The sequence below is a fragment of the Antedon mediterranea genome, chromosome 2, assembly GCF_964355755.1.
Source record: "Antedon mediterranea chromosome 2, ecAntMedi1.1, whole genome shotgun sequence".
Lineage (NCBI taxonomy): Eukaryota > Metazoa > Echinodermata > Crinoidea > Comatulida > Antedonidae > Antedon > Antedon mediterranea.
Window position 1 is genome coordinate 10,459,301 of NC_092671.1, and position 20,630 is coordinate 10,479,930.

At 31.2% G+C, this 20,630-nt stretch overlaps 1 protein-coding gene across 3 annotated transcripts in view; it reads left to right on the top strand.

Moving 5' to 3' along the window:
• The window catches only part of LOC140040360 (uncharacterized), a 30,707-nt gene extending 15,298 nt beyond the window's left edge, over positions 1–15,409 (top strand). Inside the window, exons 14-35 of one of the 3 annotated variants that reach the window (XM_072086241.1) lie at positions 931–987; positions 1,693–1,761; positions 1,883–1,954; positions 3,075–3,149; positions 3,316–3,390; positions 4,861–4,938; positions 5,297–5,428; positions 6,054–6,198; positions 6,569–6,718; positions 6,937–7,012; positions 7,261–7,359; positions 7,727–7,813; positions 8,294–8,431; positions 8,584–8,724; positions 9,008–9,124; positions 9,705–9,857; positions 10,516–10,754; positions 12,392–12,489; positions 13,010–13,210; positions 13,545–13,637; positions 14,207–14,337; positions 14,646–15,409. In XM_072086241.1, the coding sequence (XP_071942342.1) occupies positions 931–987; positions 1,693–1,761; positions 1,883–1,954; positions 3,075–3,149; positions 3,316–3,390; positions 4,861–4,938; positions 5,297–5,428; positions 6,054–6,198; positions 6,569–6,718; positions 6,937–7,012; positions 7,261–7,359; positions 7,727–7,813; positions 8,294–8,431; positions 8,584–8,724; positions 9,008–9,124; positions 9,705–9,857; positions 10,516–10,754; positions 12,392–12,489; positions 13,010–13,210; positions 13,545–13,637; positions 14,207–14,337; positions 14,646–14,774 (2,555 nt within the window). In that variant the 3' untranslated portion in view covers positions 14,775–15,409. The remainder of the gene's footprint in view (positions 1–930; positions 988–1,692; positions 1,762–1,882; positions 1,955–3,074; positions 3,150–3,315; positions 3,391–4,860; positions 4,939–5,296; positions 5,429–6,053; positions 6,199–6,568; positions 6,719–6,936; positions 7,013–7,260; positions 7,360–7,726; positions 7,814–8,293; positions 8,432–8,583; positions 8,725–9,007; positions 9,125–9,704; positions 9,858–10,515; positions 10,755–12,391; positions 12,490–13,009; positions 13,211–13,544; positions 13,638–14,206; positions 14,338–14,645) is intronic. The other 2 variants (XM_072086243.1, XM_072086242.1) reach the window with 2 other exon arrangements.
• Positions 15,410–20,630: the final 5,221 nt, after the last annotated feature.

The following is a 20,630-nucleotide window of genomic DNA, read 5'->3' on the forward strand; positions in this document are numbered from 1 at the left end:
TATGAAAAAAACAAAGATTTTTGATTGTCAGTTTGTCCTTTGAGACATCAGAAATTTGGAGTGTTATAGATTTGATAAATTAAAGAACCAACACTTAGAAACATCTACAGTATGTATTTGTTTCAGAGTATAATACTGCAGATAATACTGTTGAATACAACTATTGACCTTTTATTACCAGCAGGAAACGTGTTAATAAAACAAGCATAGTCAAATATTGTAGTTTAGTGAAACTGCTTTAGAAACTAATACAAGTAGTTGATATTAAAAATGTAGAATTCAACATTTTCATAAAGTTCATTTATCTAGTGTATTGTTATGTTACTATGGAGACAAAGCATGTTTAACAAAATGGAATGTAAAATCTAAATTAGTTTGTTGTAGCATTCATTTGTGTTCATTTTCAGCGTCCAAATGATTAGCATCCTTAAATTGTAGTTGATTTCTAAGAAATTATGTATACTGTTACAATAACATTTTTTAATGATTTTGTATGAAATAAAACATCTAAGTAAGTATGATATACTATGGCTAAGATAGATTACACAGATCAAGCATTTAGCCAGAGGGTTTAAAAGAATCTCGCCCCCACCACACTTTTCTTGAAGTTTTTTTTCAAACTAAAGACCACATTTTTTTTTGTTAATCCTACCTTGCCAGCAAGCAAACTTATCTAGACTAGGCCTAAATCTATCTTTTCTTTAGTCTCTTTACGTAAAATTCCTGACTATAGCAGATCTTCTTCAACAAACATGAGCCACTGTGTACCATGGCGTGAAACCTCAAGTTGCATATACCTCTCACATCACATCTTTCACCTATACATACCAACATAACATTTTTATCTAGGTACTGGTTATTCGTCCAGATGAAGTTTGTTAATAATAATCTTAATTATGAGATATATAAAATTTACTTTTTCGTTTGTAGGTGGAAAACGTGCGAAGAAACCACCTCCACTTGTGAAACGAACTGTCAAGCAAAAAGGTAAGCATATTTTTTTTTTTACTTTTTATAAACTATGAAAGTAGTTGGCAGCCGTCTGTCTCGAGAGACAATAGGTATGCGCCCTCTATCCGTCATTCGGTGCAGGGTCACAGCGCCTGCTGTGACTAGCCGTTTTTTACAACAGCACTGAAGTGACCTCTCCAGGGCGCACGCCTGGGCGAAGAAAAATATGGGGACCCTGCGATGCCCAGTCAGCAGAATCCCCCTCTCGGCCTTTACCGATAAAGTCCATAGGAGAGCAGAGCAATACGTATGGTACCAGTTTGGCTGCAGAAGCTGCCGGAAGGAGATCGAGTCAATGTTCCAAACCGCCTTAGGGGCTTCACTCCGGATTTGTCCTTGAGGTTTACTCCTGAAGCCTTTTCCAGGATGGATATAGCCGCAAGGCAGCGGAGGTTTAAAATCAGAGTTTTCCTTCTCCTAGGTGAACTGCCTGTCACGGCTGATGAACTCCACCTGTCCAAGTAAGCTTCTGGTTTTGAGGCGCCAGTGGCTCGCCTCCGTCCTGAAAGTAGTAATTATCAGGAAATACTATGTTACCTCTTTGTAAATAATATAATAGTATATCTGTAGGCCGACACTCTTGAGCCATGGCGGTATAACATTATTTGTATATCTCCAGGCCTGAACCTTGTTTGATGGGTTGTGAATTTTACTGAATTCTAGATTCAATTTGTTTTCCAGATCCTAAACTTCCACACAGTATGTCAATGCAGAACATGTCATCTATTTCTGAAGTAACAACCGAAAGAGGTAAAGGATTATTGCTGTTTTATTATAATATCTTATCATCAAATAATTCATCTTATACAGTATAATCTTTGGAGTTTTATTATTAATACATTTTGTGATTTTTGACAATATTTTGTTTTAGATATGCCTCATAGTGAATCAAGTCCAAACTTGATTGGCGTGATACCAAGCAACGAACTCGAAGATGAGACAGGTATAAATACATTATCAAATATAACAGTCAACTCTATGTGACAAAAGAATGTGATGTGCCCATATATGGACATGATGATGTCATATCACTACCATATTTAGGATATCACTACCATATTTTGGCACATTACATCTTTTTTATCAAACTAGTTTGATAGTGTAGACATAAGCTTTAGATACTTACTTTGACTCCACCTAGGGTATACTGTAGGCCATCATGCTATTCAGAGTCGTGTTGTCATTCCACATTCTTTTTGTGGTGTCAGTATATAGGATTCGCATGCAGGTGTTCTTTGGAACTTGGTCTATATTTTGAGTCCTCTGGTCTTGTGGATTCCATGTCAGGGCTTGGCAGTTTCATTCAGTGTTTTTATACTGGAATCTCTTAATACACCAATACACTCACAAAATCAATCATTCCCTAAGGTTCCATAGGTCCCAATGTATACTGCAACACTTTCCAATAATAAAAAAGAAACATCATTTGGGTCCAAGAGTGTTTTTTGAGAGAGTTGACAGTATGTATATTTACATTCATCTTCTTGTCTTATTGCATTATAATAGTTTTATTAGTTCTGATGATCAATATTGCGATATCATAAATAATGTTAAATATATATTCATAGCAATAGGCTGGCGTGTGTTTGGTTATTTACTTGACTTTTTATAGTCTTGTTATTCAGTATATATTGCTGAGAATTTAATATCATTGTTTGTACCATGGAGTACTTATTCTTTACTCCATGTTTGTACAGAGTAAACAACCAGTTGTTGAGTTATAAGTTGAAAATAAACTTTGAAAAAAATGTATGCATATTGAGACTGACATGTTCTGTCTGCAATAAAGTCTATTAGAAAACTATAGGGTAATCATATTGTGGCCAATATTTTACCATTTCAATGTATTTGTGCATGTCAGTCTAAGGTTCTGTCTACACTATCAAATTAGTTTAACAAAAAGGTGTGATGTGCCCAATTGATAGTGACATGATGTCACATGTCCATATATATGCACATCACATTTTTTGGTTTGATAATTTAGACATAGCTTTACACGTTTAGTAGTTTCTACACGTCATACAGCTGTAGTAGAATACAAAGTATTGATATATTTTATTTAGACCTTTCTGAGAGCCCTTTAAATCAGAGCCTATCATCCCAGAACTCAATAGCAACAGCAACACAAGCACAAAAAGGTAAACACAGTAACTGAATATCAATGGTAACATTTTATTTTTGGGTAATTGTTCATTTGATAATAAATAAAGGCCTGCAACAGTGTACCTTTATTAATAAATAATATTTATTTTAATAACAAATTTATATTTATTTAAAATAATAAACTTTATATTGTGATATCAGATACTGTTGAAAGTCCACTGAACCAGAGTATATCATCTGAAAATGTTGTAGTCATGACAACCCAAGGACAGAAAGGTAATATTAATAAATCACTCATACCAACCATTAAATTGACCAACTACAATCAATAATGTCATCAGATGATATATCAGTCATTTAGTCTGATAACAAGACAATAGTTATTCAAAAAATTAAGAAACAATACTCAAATCAATACGTATTGTTAGTTTTCCTGTACATTGGGTTTATAAGTATATTTATCAATACATTTAGAAACAATTTTGTCAATAGTTAATTCCTTTAAAATCCTTTTTACAAAATATAGAAATAGGAATTATTATTGACGAAAGTTTTTTTGGAAATTTAATTCAATATGTAATAAAACATACAGAATAAGAACATTATTATCCAATACTTGTAAATAGCTTGTGATATAACCTGTTAAAAGCTCCAAAACATGCATACATATTGATTACAAATGTGTAGGTATAAGGCCTTTTATTTCTACTCGCGGCCAAATATGTTTTTCATTAAAACAATGTTTTCTTTTTTGTTATAAATAATCTTGCTTACATTAGTTGTGGCCATGGAGGCCAAATCCGGAACAAGTTCCCCTGGGTCTATCAACCTTTCACTGGATAGTGGCTCGGTATCAAGCCAAGGTCTTTTATTTTTTGTTTATATTTAAATACTGTCTTGTACTGTCACTTTTTGCTATTTCGTGTGCATCAGTATTTGCCACTACAATTTATTATTGTTTTCATCCACTGAATATCATCATGGTTGACAATAATATTTTTGAGTTGGGTTATTTAATTGCCAAGTTTAACCACATAGTGTTCTGAATAAAGAAATAACTAAATGCCATGGGATTTTGCATAAAGTTGTATTGTTTTTGCTTGTGTGTTGTAACAGCCATATATATGTTTTATTAAACCAATTCACTCTCTACTACTGGGGTGGTAATTCTGTGAATCAATGCCTGTATCCACTGCTGCCAGATATTTACAGTACAGTAGTATAATAATTAATCTGAAAAAAATGTTGCATTGAAATTGATTAGACTACCTATATCACTATACAAACAGATTTTTTATTTTTTTTATTTTAGGACATAAGTTTCAAATGATATGTGTTCAATTTTGAAGCATACTTTCTTTTTTTTTTGGCTAAAAAAAAAAGAAATAAGTCTTAATTTGTACTATTTTTGTTAAAATAGTTTGAAATTTTAAAATTTTGTAAGTGTTTTTTGTGTTAAAAACAAAACAGAATAGGAGTTGTTGCTTTTAATATTAAAAAATGTACTGTAGTTTATACTGTAAGTGTAGGATTCCCATGTCTTTCATTTTTGGAGTTGTGCTGTAATCTAGAATACCAGAATACGTTCATTAAGGTGCAATATTATAGAACATGCATTAGTAACTCATGGAGGTACCATACTCTGTATAACCAAGTTTCTGGTTGTGCATAGGAGTAAAATATGATAATAAATGAGCACTAACAGGTTTTATTTTAATTCAACAATGACTTGTTTTATTTTTTTAGAGCAAAAGGCGTTGTCTCGTATTGAATCTAGCCACAGTTTGAACTCAATCAGTAGTCACAGCTCAGCAGGCTCACATGGTTTGTAAACGTTTTATTTTCAATAACTTTTAAAATAGCGAAAAATTATTTATATTCTTATTTCAAATCACAATAATTAATAATAACATTTGTTTCAGCAATATAAATGCTATATAAAAACACAAGAAGTATATAGCAGCACAACAACAGGGCATTAAGATATAGAAAATGCAATATCTGAATATATCTAAGAGGAGCCACACAGTTTTAAGTGACTGTGGCACTGATAGACATTTTAACTAGTGTGTGTGAACTAGTGTTTAACTACAGTAGTTTGAACTGTGCATGTAGTACTAAATGATGATTTCTTTTTTCCCCTCTTTCTCTTTTTTTTTTATGCCATCATTATTAAAACCAGCCCCAGACACAGCTCCCTTGTTACAAGGGGCATCAGGGGCTTTTGGGTCTAAAAACTGGGGAAAACCCGTCAAACTTATGAATTCGTTCAAAGGATTCTTATCACGGCACAAGAGTACAGACAAGTTGGCAGGTATAACTATGAAAAGTGCTTTCAAACCCAAATGTTGGTTTATGTTATGAAAAGTGTTGATCATGGCTTGTATGCTTGCTTATGGCTGATGCTCTATATACAAAACTGCATTGAAACATTCATTGTATACAAAAATCGGGGACAAAAGGGTTACAAAACCGTTTTTTTGTGTTAGATTGTATTTTGAATAAGAATTTATTCTTCATCATCGTATAAATCATCATCTACATCAGTGTAAAAATCATTAACATCTGCAGCATTATCATAATCATCATCATTGGCATTATCATAATCATTATTAACAATATGTCCTTTAGTTGTCTGTTTAGAGAATTATGTTTCAATGTTCTTCCTATCATTGTTGCGCTTCAGTGTTAAATGTCAACAAAGAGTTGTGCTTTATTTCAGTGTTTAATTATATTTTTTTCAAAAATTCATTGTAAATTTCTGTTCTTTATGCATTCCAATAATCTGTGAGTTGTATGTCTGTGTAAATGTATATGAAAGGTGTGTACACTATGTTATCAAACGCTATTAAAATACCAAAATTACCATATTTTTATGTTCATTATATAACATAATTATAATCTTTACCATTTATAAAACGTTTGGTTCATATTGTTAGGGTCAAAGGTGAAAATACCGCAAGAGCCAGTGAAGATGGAAGTAGTTGTTAGGGAACAACCAATGACAGTTCACGTTCCTGATACTTTTGCTGACAAGAAACTAAAGTTTGATGAACCCAAGGAGAATTTAACACTTAATTGGATGTAAGCAATATTAAATTTATATCGTACAATTTTACAATGGAATAGTGTTATCATCTATTTTAACTTGAACAATTTCATATTGCACTATAAAACTCTCTTATGTTAATTGAATGACTGTTTTCTTGTATGTGTATACATGAATTGTAAAGCTTTATCTACACTCAATCAAACTGTGTATGTGACGAAAGAAATGTGATGTGCCCATATATAAATGATGAGGTCATATCGATACCATGTTTGGGCATATCCCTACCATACTTGGGTACACACTTTTTTGTCAAACTAGTTTAATAGAATATAGACGGAGCTTTACTGTTTTTTTAAGGTTTGCATGGAAGGATATTTCAACAAATATTGTTTATTTTTCTAGTTATGGGTATCGTGGCAATGATTGTAGGAATAACTTACATCGTATATCAAGTGGTGAGATTGTATACTTCATCTCATATATAGCTATTATTTACAATCACAAACAACAGAAACAACGTTATTACAAGGATCATACTGGTGATATTAGAAGGTATGTTACTCATTCTATGAATTGGGATTTATTAAATTAAAAACAGTGGTTTGAATTGGTCTACTTTTCTCAGGATAGATTTAGACTAATTTTAAAACCGTTTGATTCAAACTTGGGAGCCTACCATTTTTCTAATTACAGATATTAGATTAGGTTATTAAAATAGTCAATTATAATTTAATTTTTAGATTTAATTGATTTGTGTCTATTCATTGTAGTATGGCAGTCCATGAAGATCAGGTAACCATAGCAACTGGTCAATCCGATTTAGATGGTACTAAAAAACAAGTTAAGGTAAACAAATTCATTTTTAAATTTAATAAATCAATCGTATGTTTGTTGATGATGAAATTATTCATCCTCAAATTAAAGAAATTCGGAACATGTTTTCTACGAACCTATGGCAGCTGCAGTTCATTCTACAATGAACGACGATGATTGAAAATGTCATGTTTAGGGAAAAAAATATATTAGTTCTAAAGTATTTTTGTATATTTCAAATTTAACTCAAAATGAAATACATTATTTTATTTTTTTTTCAGACTTGTATTCGAATATGGAATAGTACAAACTTAAAAACATTGCATGTTATTGAAGATGATGGATTTCAACAGGCTATTATATGTTTGTCTTTTTCTCAAGTTAGTGTTTTGCGATTTTTATTTTAAATTTGTACAAGATTTACTTCACTTAAAACGTGTACAATTTAAAAAATATAATATGTTCATATAATTTTTAAGATAAGCAATCTATCCCCATCTAAAATCTGTCTAAACTATCAACCTTTTTGTGACAAAAAAGTGTGATGTGCCCATATAAGGACATATCACTACCATATTTGAGCATATCACTACCATATTTGGGTACATGACACTTGGCAAACTAGTTTGATATTGTAGACATAGCATAAGCTTTATAATTTTCTCATTTTTCGTTCATAAATCAATAATTGTGATATTGATTGATTTTCTTTTTAAAGTAGGATATATTTTATTAATTTTTTTGCAGAATTTACTTGCAGCTGTCGATAATTATGAAAGTCACACACTATCATTATGGGATGCGAAGACATATAAAAAAGTGTCTGAAACTAAGGTTTGTCCACAAGGAAAGATTTTTTTATAACTTGTATCCCTATATATCTATGTATCTTTGCATTATCTTTTATTAGTAGCAATTTATACATACTGTAATATGAATACGAGTAAGAGATAACTAGATCGTCTGGTTACAGTGCTTGATACCATTAGTAGAGCTAGATATGTATCAGAAATTAATATATGTATGTATATTTATGTATAAACATATAAGACTTACGTCTATGTTAAGCTCAGCTTAATGTTATAGTCTGTTATACATTCATGATTTCACTGTGATCGTTCTAATGTGTTTTTCTTTTAAATTAAAATCCAAATGTCTCCAGTAAGCCTGGTTGGATTTTAGATATTGGCTTCCCTTTAAAAAAAAATATTCTACAATAATTAGGCAGAGTAATAATTTATGTTCAGTATATGTTTCATAAAAACCTTAAAACAACATGATATTTTATCTTTGATTTCATTATAACCATTTCAGTGCAATACAGATATTGTTTGTCAGATCGGTTTTCACCCAAAGAAAACAACATGCATTGTGTCGATTGGCAAAGATCATCTGGTTTTCTGGGATCTCAAGGGAAGTGCCATCGAACAAACGATGGAAGCTGATTATGGGGTAAGACTAACGAACAAATTTATTTTTAATTGTTTTTTTTAAATAACTAAATATTTGATTGGTGAAACTTATCATTCTCATTCCCAATTATGTATCTGGTTCTTACCATGTGTTTGTATTACTTAAATGTATTTTTGTATAATTTATTTTAGGAGAATGAAAAACCTAAATTCATAATATGTATGCTGTTTCGAGCAAATGGTGACATAGTGACAGGAGACTCAAATGGAACAATCATGATTTGGTTAAGTGGACAAAACACTCCAAGTCAAGTGATACGCAAAGCACATCAGGTGAGGAAGAATAATTGTGTTCTAAGCTAGAACTACACTATCAAACTTTATGTGACAACAAAAATGCATATATAGACATAATGATGTCATATCACTACCATATATGGCACATCCACTTTTTTTTTGTCTAACTAGTTTGATAGTGTAGATAGCCTAGCTTTAAGTTTCTGTATATTCAATTAAGTTGAATCTGGATAATAGCTCCCATGCAAGCGTACATATTGCTTTCCATCTCAATTATTCTACTTTTACATTTTATAATGTTGATCTCTATTTTTTTTAGTGTCCAATATTTGCTTTAATTGAACACAAGAAATCACTACTAAGTGGAGGACGTGATGGTAGTATATATGCTTGGGATGTCAAGGATTCAAAATGTTATAAATCAAGTGAATTACTCGTAAGATGATTTTACTTATTATGTTATAACTAATACACATCAAATTAAAAATCATAGGCCAAAGTTCCATACTAGTTGATTAGCAGCTTATCACAGTGACACAGCACAGTGTATGAAGCTTTCTAGTCTATATAGTACTATATACTATAGGAGAGGGTTGTATGTTTGTTATGGGACGCATCCAAAACATTGGTATCAAAATCAACTTGTACTGGGAAAGTTTTTAACTATTTTCTAGTCATATTTTGTTTATATATATATATATATTATATAACTTGCACTAATGAATGCCTGAATGTTCTGCTAGTCTTTATGGTTTTGATTTAGCTTTTTGCTTATTTTATTTTTGAGATCCAGCCACAGCATTGTCATTTTTTCAGTAATTTATATATATGTTGTATATACAATCTGCAGACAGTACTGTTTCGATTTTATCAGATCTCGTCAGTGCAGATCAGGTTTCGAAATGATATGTACTGCAGAACTGGCACAATATATAGTCTGAGCCAGGTATGCGGGACATGGTACACTGATTATGAACACAAAGAGTGCACAAACTAAAGGATTTTTGTTGTTGCAGATTCCCGCTTCTGCTGGGGGTATTCGTACCATACTTGTAGATGACTTGTTTACTTATGTTGGAACGACACTCAATTGTATACTGAGGTCAGAGTTGCAGGACACTGGACCATTGTTATCAGGGGCAATCATTGAAAAAAACCTCATAACACAGGTAACAACAAAATACTATTTTTAACTTGAACTTACTTGAAATGTTTATTTTATTGTTCATTCAACATAATTATATACTTTAAACATATAAATTTATATTACCAAGTGAGAATGATTATTAAAGGATAAGTCATGACACTCTCACCTGGTCATTCCAGATATATATTTGCCCTACTCTCTGACGTAATTATTCAATATACATATGAGAATACCTGATCACTAGCCTGGCATTCATACCCAGTAGACCACCAAGCCTGCTCAAGTAAAGTAGTGCAAACATCTGACTATTTGATTTAGCTTCCAGATGCAAAGCTACTTTGAAATAGTTATTAAATCATCATTGTAATTTTTAAAAGTAGATTTTTCTGAGTCCGTAATTTTCTTCAAAATTCATTCTGGTAAACTAGACATTGTGTGCCAGCCCACGACAGTGGATTGTATTTATTTAAATGTCTAAACTATCAAACTTTATGTGACAAAAAAATGTGATGTGCCTATATATGGATATGATGATGTTGATGATGTCATATCACTACCATATTTGGGCACATCACACTTTGATCACAAGTTTGATAGTGTAGACAGAGCTTAAAACAAGGGATAAAGCTATAACAAACTGTTTCTGCTGTCACCAAATTTTTACCTCAATTTCCATTTAGGGACACTATGATGAAGTACATGGCTTGAGGGTGTACCCAGCACAGACGGCTGTTGCACCTTCATTGCAACAACATGCTCAGGGTGTGTTCCTAACATGTGGATACGATGGTATGGTCTGTTGCTATGATTCCAATACACATCAAGCATTGTGGAAGCATTGGGTAAAAGATTGCAATATTCAGTGCGTAGATATTCATCCAAATGGCACCATCCTAGTGATGGGTGGTAAGAGTGCAGAGTAAGTATTTCATTGCATGGTCAGTTAATTGTTACTTTAAGACTACTTACCGGCTTTAGAAAGTTCTGTCCTATCTAACACTAGCAGGTCTGAAAATAATACCAAAAAGTGGTCTGGAATTGGGACCGTGGTCCGGATTGCCTCCAAAGTAATCCTTGACCACATATCTATCTGTATTTTTATTTTAGTAAAGATATTGCAATAACTTTTTAAGTATTCCTCCAAAACGACAGACACATGCGATCGATTACATATACCTCCTTGGCGGAAGTAAATAAAAGGATATTTATATTAAGAAGTAGAGAAAAAATGAGTTTCGATCATAGATGCTTATGGCATTCATGTTTTTAAATCAAAAAATGTATATTTGAAAATACTTTGCTTTGAAGTGACATACAATCTCTCCGCTCCGCTTAAGCATCTTTCACATCTGTTCCGGTCCTGCTCAAGCAAATAAAATCAGATCTCAATGTTTATTTTCACGATGCTTCATGCAGCTATGCACCAATCTTTTTACATGATATACTGTACATGTAGCTCATGGCGCTTAATTACCAGGAAGAGTCGCTAATGCTGTACTCGCAAACCTGAACTAGAGCCAGAACAAGACTGGAACAGATGTGAAAGATACTTTAAACAAATACAATTTATGGAATAATTTTGAATACATTCCTGTCCGTAGTTAGTAAGTATGTAAAATAATGAAACGATCAGTTTCATAAGAAATTTAGTGAGTTTCCATCACCATAATTGTTTTTTTCTCTCTTTCGTTTTTATTCTAAAACACCAGTATTGGCAGCAGGTTAGTGCCTTGAAATAGTTAATTGCGTTTTTATATTATAGACTTATATAGCATTTTGATTTTTCTTACTATTTTGTAAGAAATTTGTGTTAGAAATTTCCTAACTTTGCTTTTGTGTGTTGTTGGCTTCAATATTCTTTATTTTTCAGTAAATGTTTCTATTTTCTTCAATAATTAATATTACTTAATGTTACTTTAGCTTAATCACACATAGTAATTTTAGTAACAGTATATAATAATGTTGTGACACATTTGGCACCCCATACTTGAGGCAGTAATGACAACAAAATGGTTACTTTATTTAGTTCCTATGGCAACTTGTTAAATAGTATAAGTAGTTATGAAGATATTATAACAAACAAGTTTTATTTTACTTTTTGAAATGATCACACTATTTTAAAATCTATGTACGAGTTCTTCTTTTTGTGTCTCTATTTGCTGTGTATAAACAACTTGTTAAGGATCTTTTATTCTGGATTTATTTTAATCTTTGCTGCATGTTGCTTTAATCTTTTTGTGTTTTGTTGCAAATTGTTCAAAAGTTACATGAAAATAGTCTTACTTTACTAAAAGTATATTTGTAATAAAAAGAACTATTTATAAGATTATTTATTTATGTTAGTATTTTATAATATTAATAGATCTGTGCTATAGATTCTCTAATGATACATACAGTATGCCTGCAGTTTTTGTAATAATTAGCATTACATAGTAGAGTACATAATTAGTTTAGTATAATCTGGTTAATTCTTCATGTTCAATATTAATATCTTAATTATCTAATTTTAAAATACATCAAAAATTTAAATTTATACATAATTATTCTGTTTTTCAGTCTCTGCTTTTTTAGTATTAATCTTGAAGGTAGTTTGTTTGAGTTGAATCGGTCAAAGGTCAGCAAGAGTATGATAACAACAGTTAAATTCTCTCCTGGTAAGTTTTGAGCATATGTTTATTCAATTTGCATTGGTTGTTGGTACAGTGATGTTTAACAATATCTCTCTCCTCGTTAAGGTCTATTTTCAACTCTTTAGAAGTGCACATTTTGATGTATTTGGAAATCTATAGATCCAAAACACTGATGATGTGGGTATCACTGGATCTCAATAGAGATACAAATGAAATAAAAGCTAAATCAAAACGAAAGAAATGCCAAGCTTTTAAAAAACACTATTCCTTCATCAGGACAATAAAATAAATCTATAATTTATTTCAATTTGTTAAGCTTAGACATATCAGAGAGTTGCATTAGAGAGGGATGTTGGAAAAAGGGGAGAGCGAACATGGATTTAGTTTAGTAATAATAGAGCACTCTCCTTTTTTCCTTGTTGTGCCTTTTATAAGGAGAGTTTACAGTAGTTTCAAATTAATTAAATTAATTTGTCTTCTTGAAAATATTGTTGTAATGCTAATTTACCTAATGTACATTACTTCCTTATGAATATTCATAAAGATGGACAAACACTAGCAGCTGGTTGCTATGATGGTAGAATCACAACAGTGAGATTGATTGATGATGGCAGGAGGACAGAGATCGTTGGAAAGTGTAACATTCATCAAAGTTCAATAACAGGTCTTGATTGGTCAAAAGATAAATGTTATAATGAAGATTACATTCTTCAGAGCAGTTCAAGTACATTTGAGTATTTTAATTGTAAGTAATTATCATAATTGATTAATTTATTTGATATTTTAATTACAATATTTATCAAGATGGTCAAATTTGGAGTGAGTGCAGAATCTCTTTGAGCTTTGCGCTATTCTCACTCCTGCTTATAAATATTATTATAATTACTAAAATATAAATGTGTCTTACATTATTAAAAGAAGGAAATTGACATTAATTTTTTTGAAGGTTTGCATGGTGAAATCAATAATGTTGAGGACAATCAAAGTATATTGATCGAAACAGTTCTTTTCAGAACTATAAACTTTGTATGAACATATTAATTTTCTATTGATGTGTTTGCTATCTTTTTCATTTTCAGTTACGCCTTCATGCGAGTTGATCAACAATTTGGTAGAAACTAGGAATGCAGAATGGATGACAAACAATTGTATGGTTGGTTACCATACAAATGGTTAGTAACCATTTTTTTTTTATTACAGTTTATTTGGAAAATTGCCTAAAATATAGTGCTGTCCAGGATAACTTTATATAAGCTTAAGAGATTATGTCTGTTGGGGTCCCTTTATAATCTAAAATAAATAATTGTATTGTTTAATAGAATATAAAATAGAGTTAATTAGTTAATTTAAATTATTTGGTTTAAAAATCGCCTTTTTGTTATAAAGCTCTGTCTACACTATCAAACTTTATGTGACAAAAAAAATGTGATGTGCCCATATATGGACACAATGATGTCATATTGTCATATTACTACCATATTTGGGCACATCACACGTTTTTTTGTCACATAAAGTTTGATAGTGTAGACAGAGCTTAAGAATTGCGTGGGAGCTACACACCGTACCACTGCACTCAAATAGGTGTAACAAGTTACTTTAAATGAGTTATATAATCTATCATGCATCCTCCATCTACCCCGACCCCATCTCCTCTAATCTGACATTTTTTGTATCTTACCATATGACATATATTATATACAATTCTGCAAAAGTGTTTATTATATACACTATTGATTTGTAGGAATTTGGGGTGGTGAAATGGCCAGCACTGAGTTTACTACCGTTGACAGATCACATGATCAAAATCTGTTGGCAGCTGGTGATGAAGATGGTGATATTAAATTGTACACACACCCTTGTAGTAACCAAGAGGTATTTTATTTTATTTTATTTTTAAAACCAGAAACAACAACAGAAACAAATCCGCCACTTACAGCTTGGTTGAAAAGAGACAATTACAACAACTCAGAAACACTTAAATTACGACGAAACAGATAAAGATTGGAATTAGAAATGTCGATATGCGGATGGGCCTGGACTAAACTATTATAAGATAAACTTAATCTACTGATGTAACCACTTAATATACTGATGTATTTACATTAACAAATTATAATTTAAGAGATTTATGAATACATAATATTTATGAGATTTCTATGATACATACATTTTTTTTTCAGGCAAAATTTAAGAATTTTCACGGTCATGCTTTCGGAGTTAAATCAGTGGTGTTTGGAGAAACCGATAAATTTCTTATATCTATTGGTAATAGGGACTGTGCAATTATTCAGTGGAACTTGATCAAATAACTGTTTTGTATACTCTGTGTAATAAATGTAATCCCAAAAAGTTGATATATGAGAGGTGTTACTCGCTCCCTCAGCTAAAAAAACCATCATGCGGCAAATACGGGACTATGCATTTTTATGGGGACTATGCATTTTTATGCAGTACCAATGGTAGGTCTACTCCTTATTTCCCCAAAAACCTGCATATCCAGTTAACAATGCCTATTCTATCATTTTACGAACTTACCCAAAACAGCTGTTGGACTTATGAGATAGACTGCATACCTACCATATAATATTTAGAATAAGTAACATTATTGTCTATAACAAAATGTAATTCTGTGTTTTTTTGCCATATTAATTTTCATAAATATTTCGTTTTTTTCAAGTGGATGAGTTACCTTTAAAATGTGAGGAAAAACAAAATTTCAAAACAATGTTCTGGTTTTTTTTTAAATGATATCAAGAATATGAATATTTTCATTGAATTAAATGAAATCATTTTTATCAGTTTATAAATATTGTTAATGCAGCTTTTTTATATATAAAGTATACATTTTGAATTATAGTTTTTTTTCTTGTCTAAATTAATTATTTTTATTAGGAAAAAGTTGTGCAAATAAAGTAATTTTTTAATTATTTATAATTGAGATATAAGAATTATAATGTATGTATGTGAAAATGATAATAAATAGAAAATAATTAATATTGCATATAAAGTTATTATAATTTCTCATTTCTAAGTTCGTACAAGCTTTATAGCACACATGCGTTATCGTATACAACTCTGTGCAATCAGCTTTATAGCACACATGCGTTATCGTATACAACTCTGTGCAATCAGCTTTATAGCACACATGCGTTATCGTATACAACTCTGTGCAATCAGCTTTAGGCCTATAGCACACATGCGTTATCGTATACAACTCTGTGCAATCAGAAACAACATTCATCATCGTTATCACCACCACCACCAATCGCGGGCGCTCAAACCACCACGTGAACTACGGACGATATCGAGGCGGCGACAAAGAAATATAAATAATTTCAAACATTAATTTAGCTATAGCGTTATGGTTCTTAATGTGTACATGTTTCAGTCAACGGTTCGTGTTGTCAATAATATTTTCAAGTATGTTTCAGTATTTATTTTCACTTTCCTGGTAATGCAATCTTCAAAATTCCGTTGCGTTTTGTTCCCAAATATTAGGAATGCTTCAAAATGTACATTCAAATCATGGAGCATGTTCAAATCCAATGGTTCCGTTAACACAATTATTGATGTCTGACCTTGTTAATAATCCTACCAATTTGTCTGAACCAGATGAGAATGTCTTTAGTCTAACACGCGTGTTTACAAGCTAAAGCACTAATCCACATATATGTCGACTTATTTTTTCTTTATTGACCATGCTTACATTTTAATTTAAGTAATTGACATTATTTTATTTAATATATTCCATTTTACTTCCATGGTTGGTTATATTCTGTTATAACAACCGTATTACAACTGTCGTTTAAATTAGGCTTAGACCTACATGACGAAAATTAACTTAAGGTAGGTTTGGATTGGAACTAGTCATAGCTCAATAGCTAGCTTAAACGACTAAACACATGGAACAGATGGGATAGATATAAAAAATTGGCCCATCTAATAACTTCTTCGCCTTAAACCATGATCAAGAACCCCCTGCAAACAAATGTTAAATGAGTCCCTTAAAAAACTGTAATTGGTGTAAGCTTGTTTATGACATGTACATTAAATTGGCAGTTTTCGACAATTAGAGTCCTAATTTTGCCACTGATTTGCTCAGGGCTTTTGCTCCCAATAAATTGTATGTTAAACAAATCATGGAGGTCTAAACATCCTCTTAAGGGACGATGAAATTTACTTTATACTAGGTAGAAATACGCTCACGATAAAAAATGTACTGTAAGAGATCATTATAAATTTTATTTGAAATAATAAAAATAGGCCTATGGGTTTGTAATAATTACAACCTCAAAACAGCAATTTAGAACTCGGTTTGTATGATCGCCCTTTAAGCTAGGATCATCTCTCAGTATTTCAGTATTCAGTATTTATTGGTACTCACTTTCGAATCAGTGGCACACACCTTTCGGTGGTGCGTCCATACAAATATAAACAACAACATATAAAAGGTAAATGATGATAAAACTTACATAATTAACTTACATTGGAAAAAAAAACAAAAACAAAAACAAAAACAAATGTACAGTAGTAATTGCACACTTGAGTAGATACTTAAAAACAATTGTATAACGAGCAAATCAATAAATCGATGCAATAGGTCAGTAGTAAATACACGTTAGGGCCTACTTACAAAATTCAGACAGAAAAAAAAATACTTATACATAGTAAATAAAAAAAACAAACTAAAAAACAAAACAAAAACAAAAACAAAAAAAAAACAGAATAAAGGTACAATAGGTGAACAGTATAAATAATACATAATCATGATAAAATTACTACGGTACATAAATCGAAATAAGCACAAATATATGTTTATATGTACTTGATATTATAGATATAGCAAACAGCAAGTACAAGATTTTATTTGTTTAATGATTAGTTATTGGTATATCTAACTGGTCTATCAATAAACTAAATAAGCTAAAATGTCTGACTGAAAAAAAAAAACAAAAAAAAAAACTTATACATAGAAAATAAAACTAAAAAACAATTGGATAACAGTATAACGATACAATAGGTCAAAAGTATAAATAATACATAATCATGATTATTTTTACAAAAATCGAGATAAACACAAATATATGTTTATATGTATTTGAAGTTAGATAAGCAAATAAACTAGTTTATCAATGTAAAAGCCAAATAGGCTAATTATTGCGGTAATGTTGGTAATTTCTTATATATATCTAACCTGGTATCCCAGGCACTTTGTAGGTATTTTTTACAAGCCAAGTCAAAAATTTCCCCAAGAACAACGTTTTCATTATATAAATTGTCTAATAATGCTTACAATGCTTTTATCAACACTTTCAAAAAATTATATAATAAAAACTTTAAAAAAAAAGAAAAAGTTCAAGAAAATCACAAAAAGTATAAAAAGTTCAAACAACCATGGATGAGCTCAAGACTCTTAAAGTCTAGCAAAAGAAAACATGTGTTGTACAACAAATTTATAAAACATCCCTCGTCTAAAAATAAGGATATTTATAAAGAGTTTAATAAGTCATTTATGCGTACATGCAAAACGGCAAAGAAATCATATTATGAAAATGTTTTTAACAATACTAAAGGAAATAAAAAAAAAAACATGGAATATTATAAATGATATTATAAATCCAGGTGGAGGCAAAAATAATGTTCCATCCACTTTTACATCTGGTGACAAACTCATAGAGGGTTGTGAGCCTATTGCAAACCACATTAACGATTATTTTATTAATGTTGGTCTCAAGGTACGAGACAGTATTGAGCCATCAACGGCACAATACTCTGATTACCTGCTAAACAGGCAAAGTAACTCTATGTTTTTCTACCATGTAAATGAGGAGGAAGTGTTAAAAGTGATTCAATCACTTGATGCAAACAAAACACCTGGTTTTGATAATATTTCACCAAAGGTAGTCAAGGCAGTTGGTGATGCTATTGTAAAGCCCTTGACTTATATATTCAACGTATCTCTTCACTCCGGCTCAATACCGGAACAGATAAAAATTGCAAAAGTAATTCCCATATATAAAAAAGGGGACCGTCATTTAGCCTCGAATTATCGCCCGATATCACTACTACCAATTTTCTCTAAAATCTTTGAAAAGATAGTCCATTCCAGATTGTATAATTACTTTAAAACTTACAATAGGCCTATACTAAATGATTGGCAATACGGCTTCCGAAACAATCATTCAACCTCCCACGCTATAATTGATCTGATCCACAAAATACTAAAGGCATTTGAAAACAAAGAGTTCGTAATTGCCACATTTATGGATTTGTCAAAGGCATTTGATATTATTGACCACAGTATCTTACTGAACAAGCTATTCCACTATGGTATAAGAGGTGTTACACTAAAATGGTTCAGTAACTACTTAAAATCACGAAAGCAATATGTTTTTATAAATGGTACTTCGTCTAATATTAAGGAGACTAGTATTGGTGTTCCACAAGGGTCCGTTTTGGGACCTTTGTTGTTTCTTGTATATGTAAACGATATATGTAACTCAAGTACACAAATTGAATTAATTAGCTTTGCCGATGATACAACAAGTGTGGAAATAACCTGAACGCATTGGCAAACACTATGAATGTGGAACTAGATAGAATTAATATGTGGTTCAAAGCTAATAAACTTTTATTAAACACCAGCAAAACAAATTACGTAATCTTTAAAACTGCCCAAAGGCGTATTATTACAACCAACATTGAATTGAAAATGAATAACATTACTTTAGAACAACAAAAAAATGTAACATTTCTTGGGGTTGTAATAAATGAGAACCTTTGCTGGAAAAATCATATAAGGCTTATTAGCAAAAAAACCGCTAGGTCTATTGGAATATTGATAAAAACTAGACATTTTTTTCCTAATTATATTTTAACAAATTTGTATAATACATTAATTCTACCGCACCTTCAGTATGGAAACATTATTTGGGGCAGTACATATGATAGTACACTAGAATCCCTTCTTAAACTCCAGAAAAAGGCTGCTAGAATAATTTTATTTAAAAAGCCATGGCAACATTCTGAGCCACTGTTTAAGCAATTAAATATACTTAACATACAAGATATCAACAGAGTTACCGTCCTAGGTTTCATGGCCCAGATTAAAAGCAATGTTTTACCCAGACGAATCCAAATGATATTCAAAAGAAACGAAAATACTACCCATAATCTTCGAAATATTTGTAGCGTAAAACAACCATACTCTAGGTTAACGTCTGGTCAACATTTTATCAGTATTCACGGACCGAAACTATGGAACGAGCTCTGTAGAAATCACTTAGATATTGTTAACAAAAATTATAAAATACTAAAAAAATATGTAAAAAGAGACATTTTATCGAATTACAGAACTTAAAATGCTTCACTCATAAAATATAGATGCATATATTATGCATTTGTGTTGGTGTGTGCGAGTATACACACATAGTACAAATAATCATGTTAAAAAAACAGTATCGATTTTTGATGATGAACAACTCTAAAATGTATATAGGAATGTTTTTTTTTTATTTTGTATCTATTATGTTGTGTTTATTGTTTTATGTTTTTTATGTAAAAGGGTCCTGCGAAAACAGAAGTGTAAACTTCTCTATGCAGGATCCTTGCCATCATTTATGCTATGAAACTGTATTTATAAACGATGAGTAAATAAATGTGAATTGAATAACAAATGTAATTTCATTTCAGAGGTTCCTTCGTAGAAAGATTTGCAATAATGTTCAAACCCGTTATTCATTAATTGTAATTTCATTGGGTAGAAGATTTCTTCTCTTAATTTACTAAATGTATTACATTCTAACATAAAGTGTGCGATAGTTTTAGTGTCATTATTGCAGAGTGCACACATACCCGTACTCGTGGGTGACCATGACTGTTTCCTACCTTCAAGGTTTAGAGAGTTCGATCTCGCCTTAAATTTCAAACAACTTCTTTTAAAGTCATTTTTGTAAAGAAGGTATGGTTCTAGTATCGGTTTATTCTTGTACAATATATATTGTGTCAGAGATGATTTTGATTGTGCTCTCTTCTGCCATTCGTTATTATCGATATCTTTGTTCTTGCATTTAGGCCTAAATTGAGTTAACCAATTACCAGGTGATTCGTTGGTGAACATATCACCCATGTTACATTTATGTAAGGCTTCTTTAACCTGATTTAAC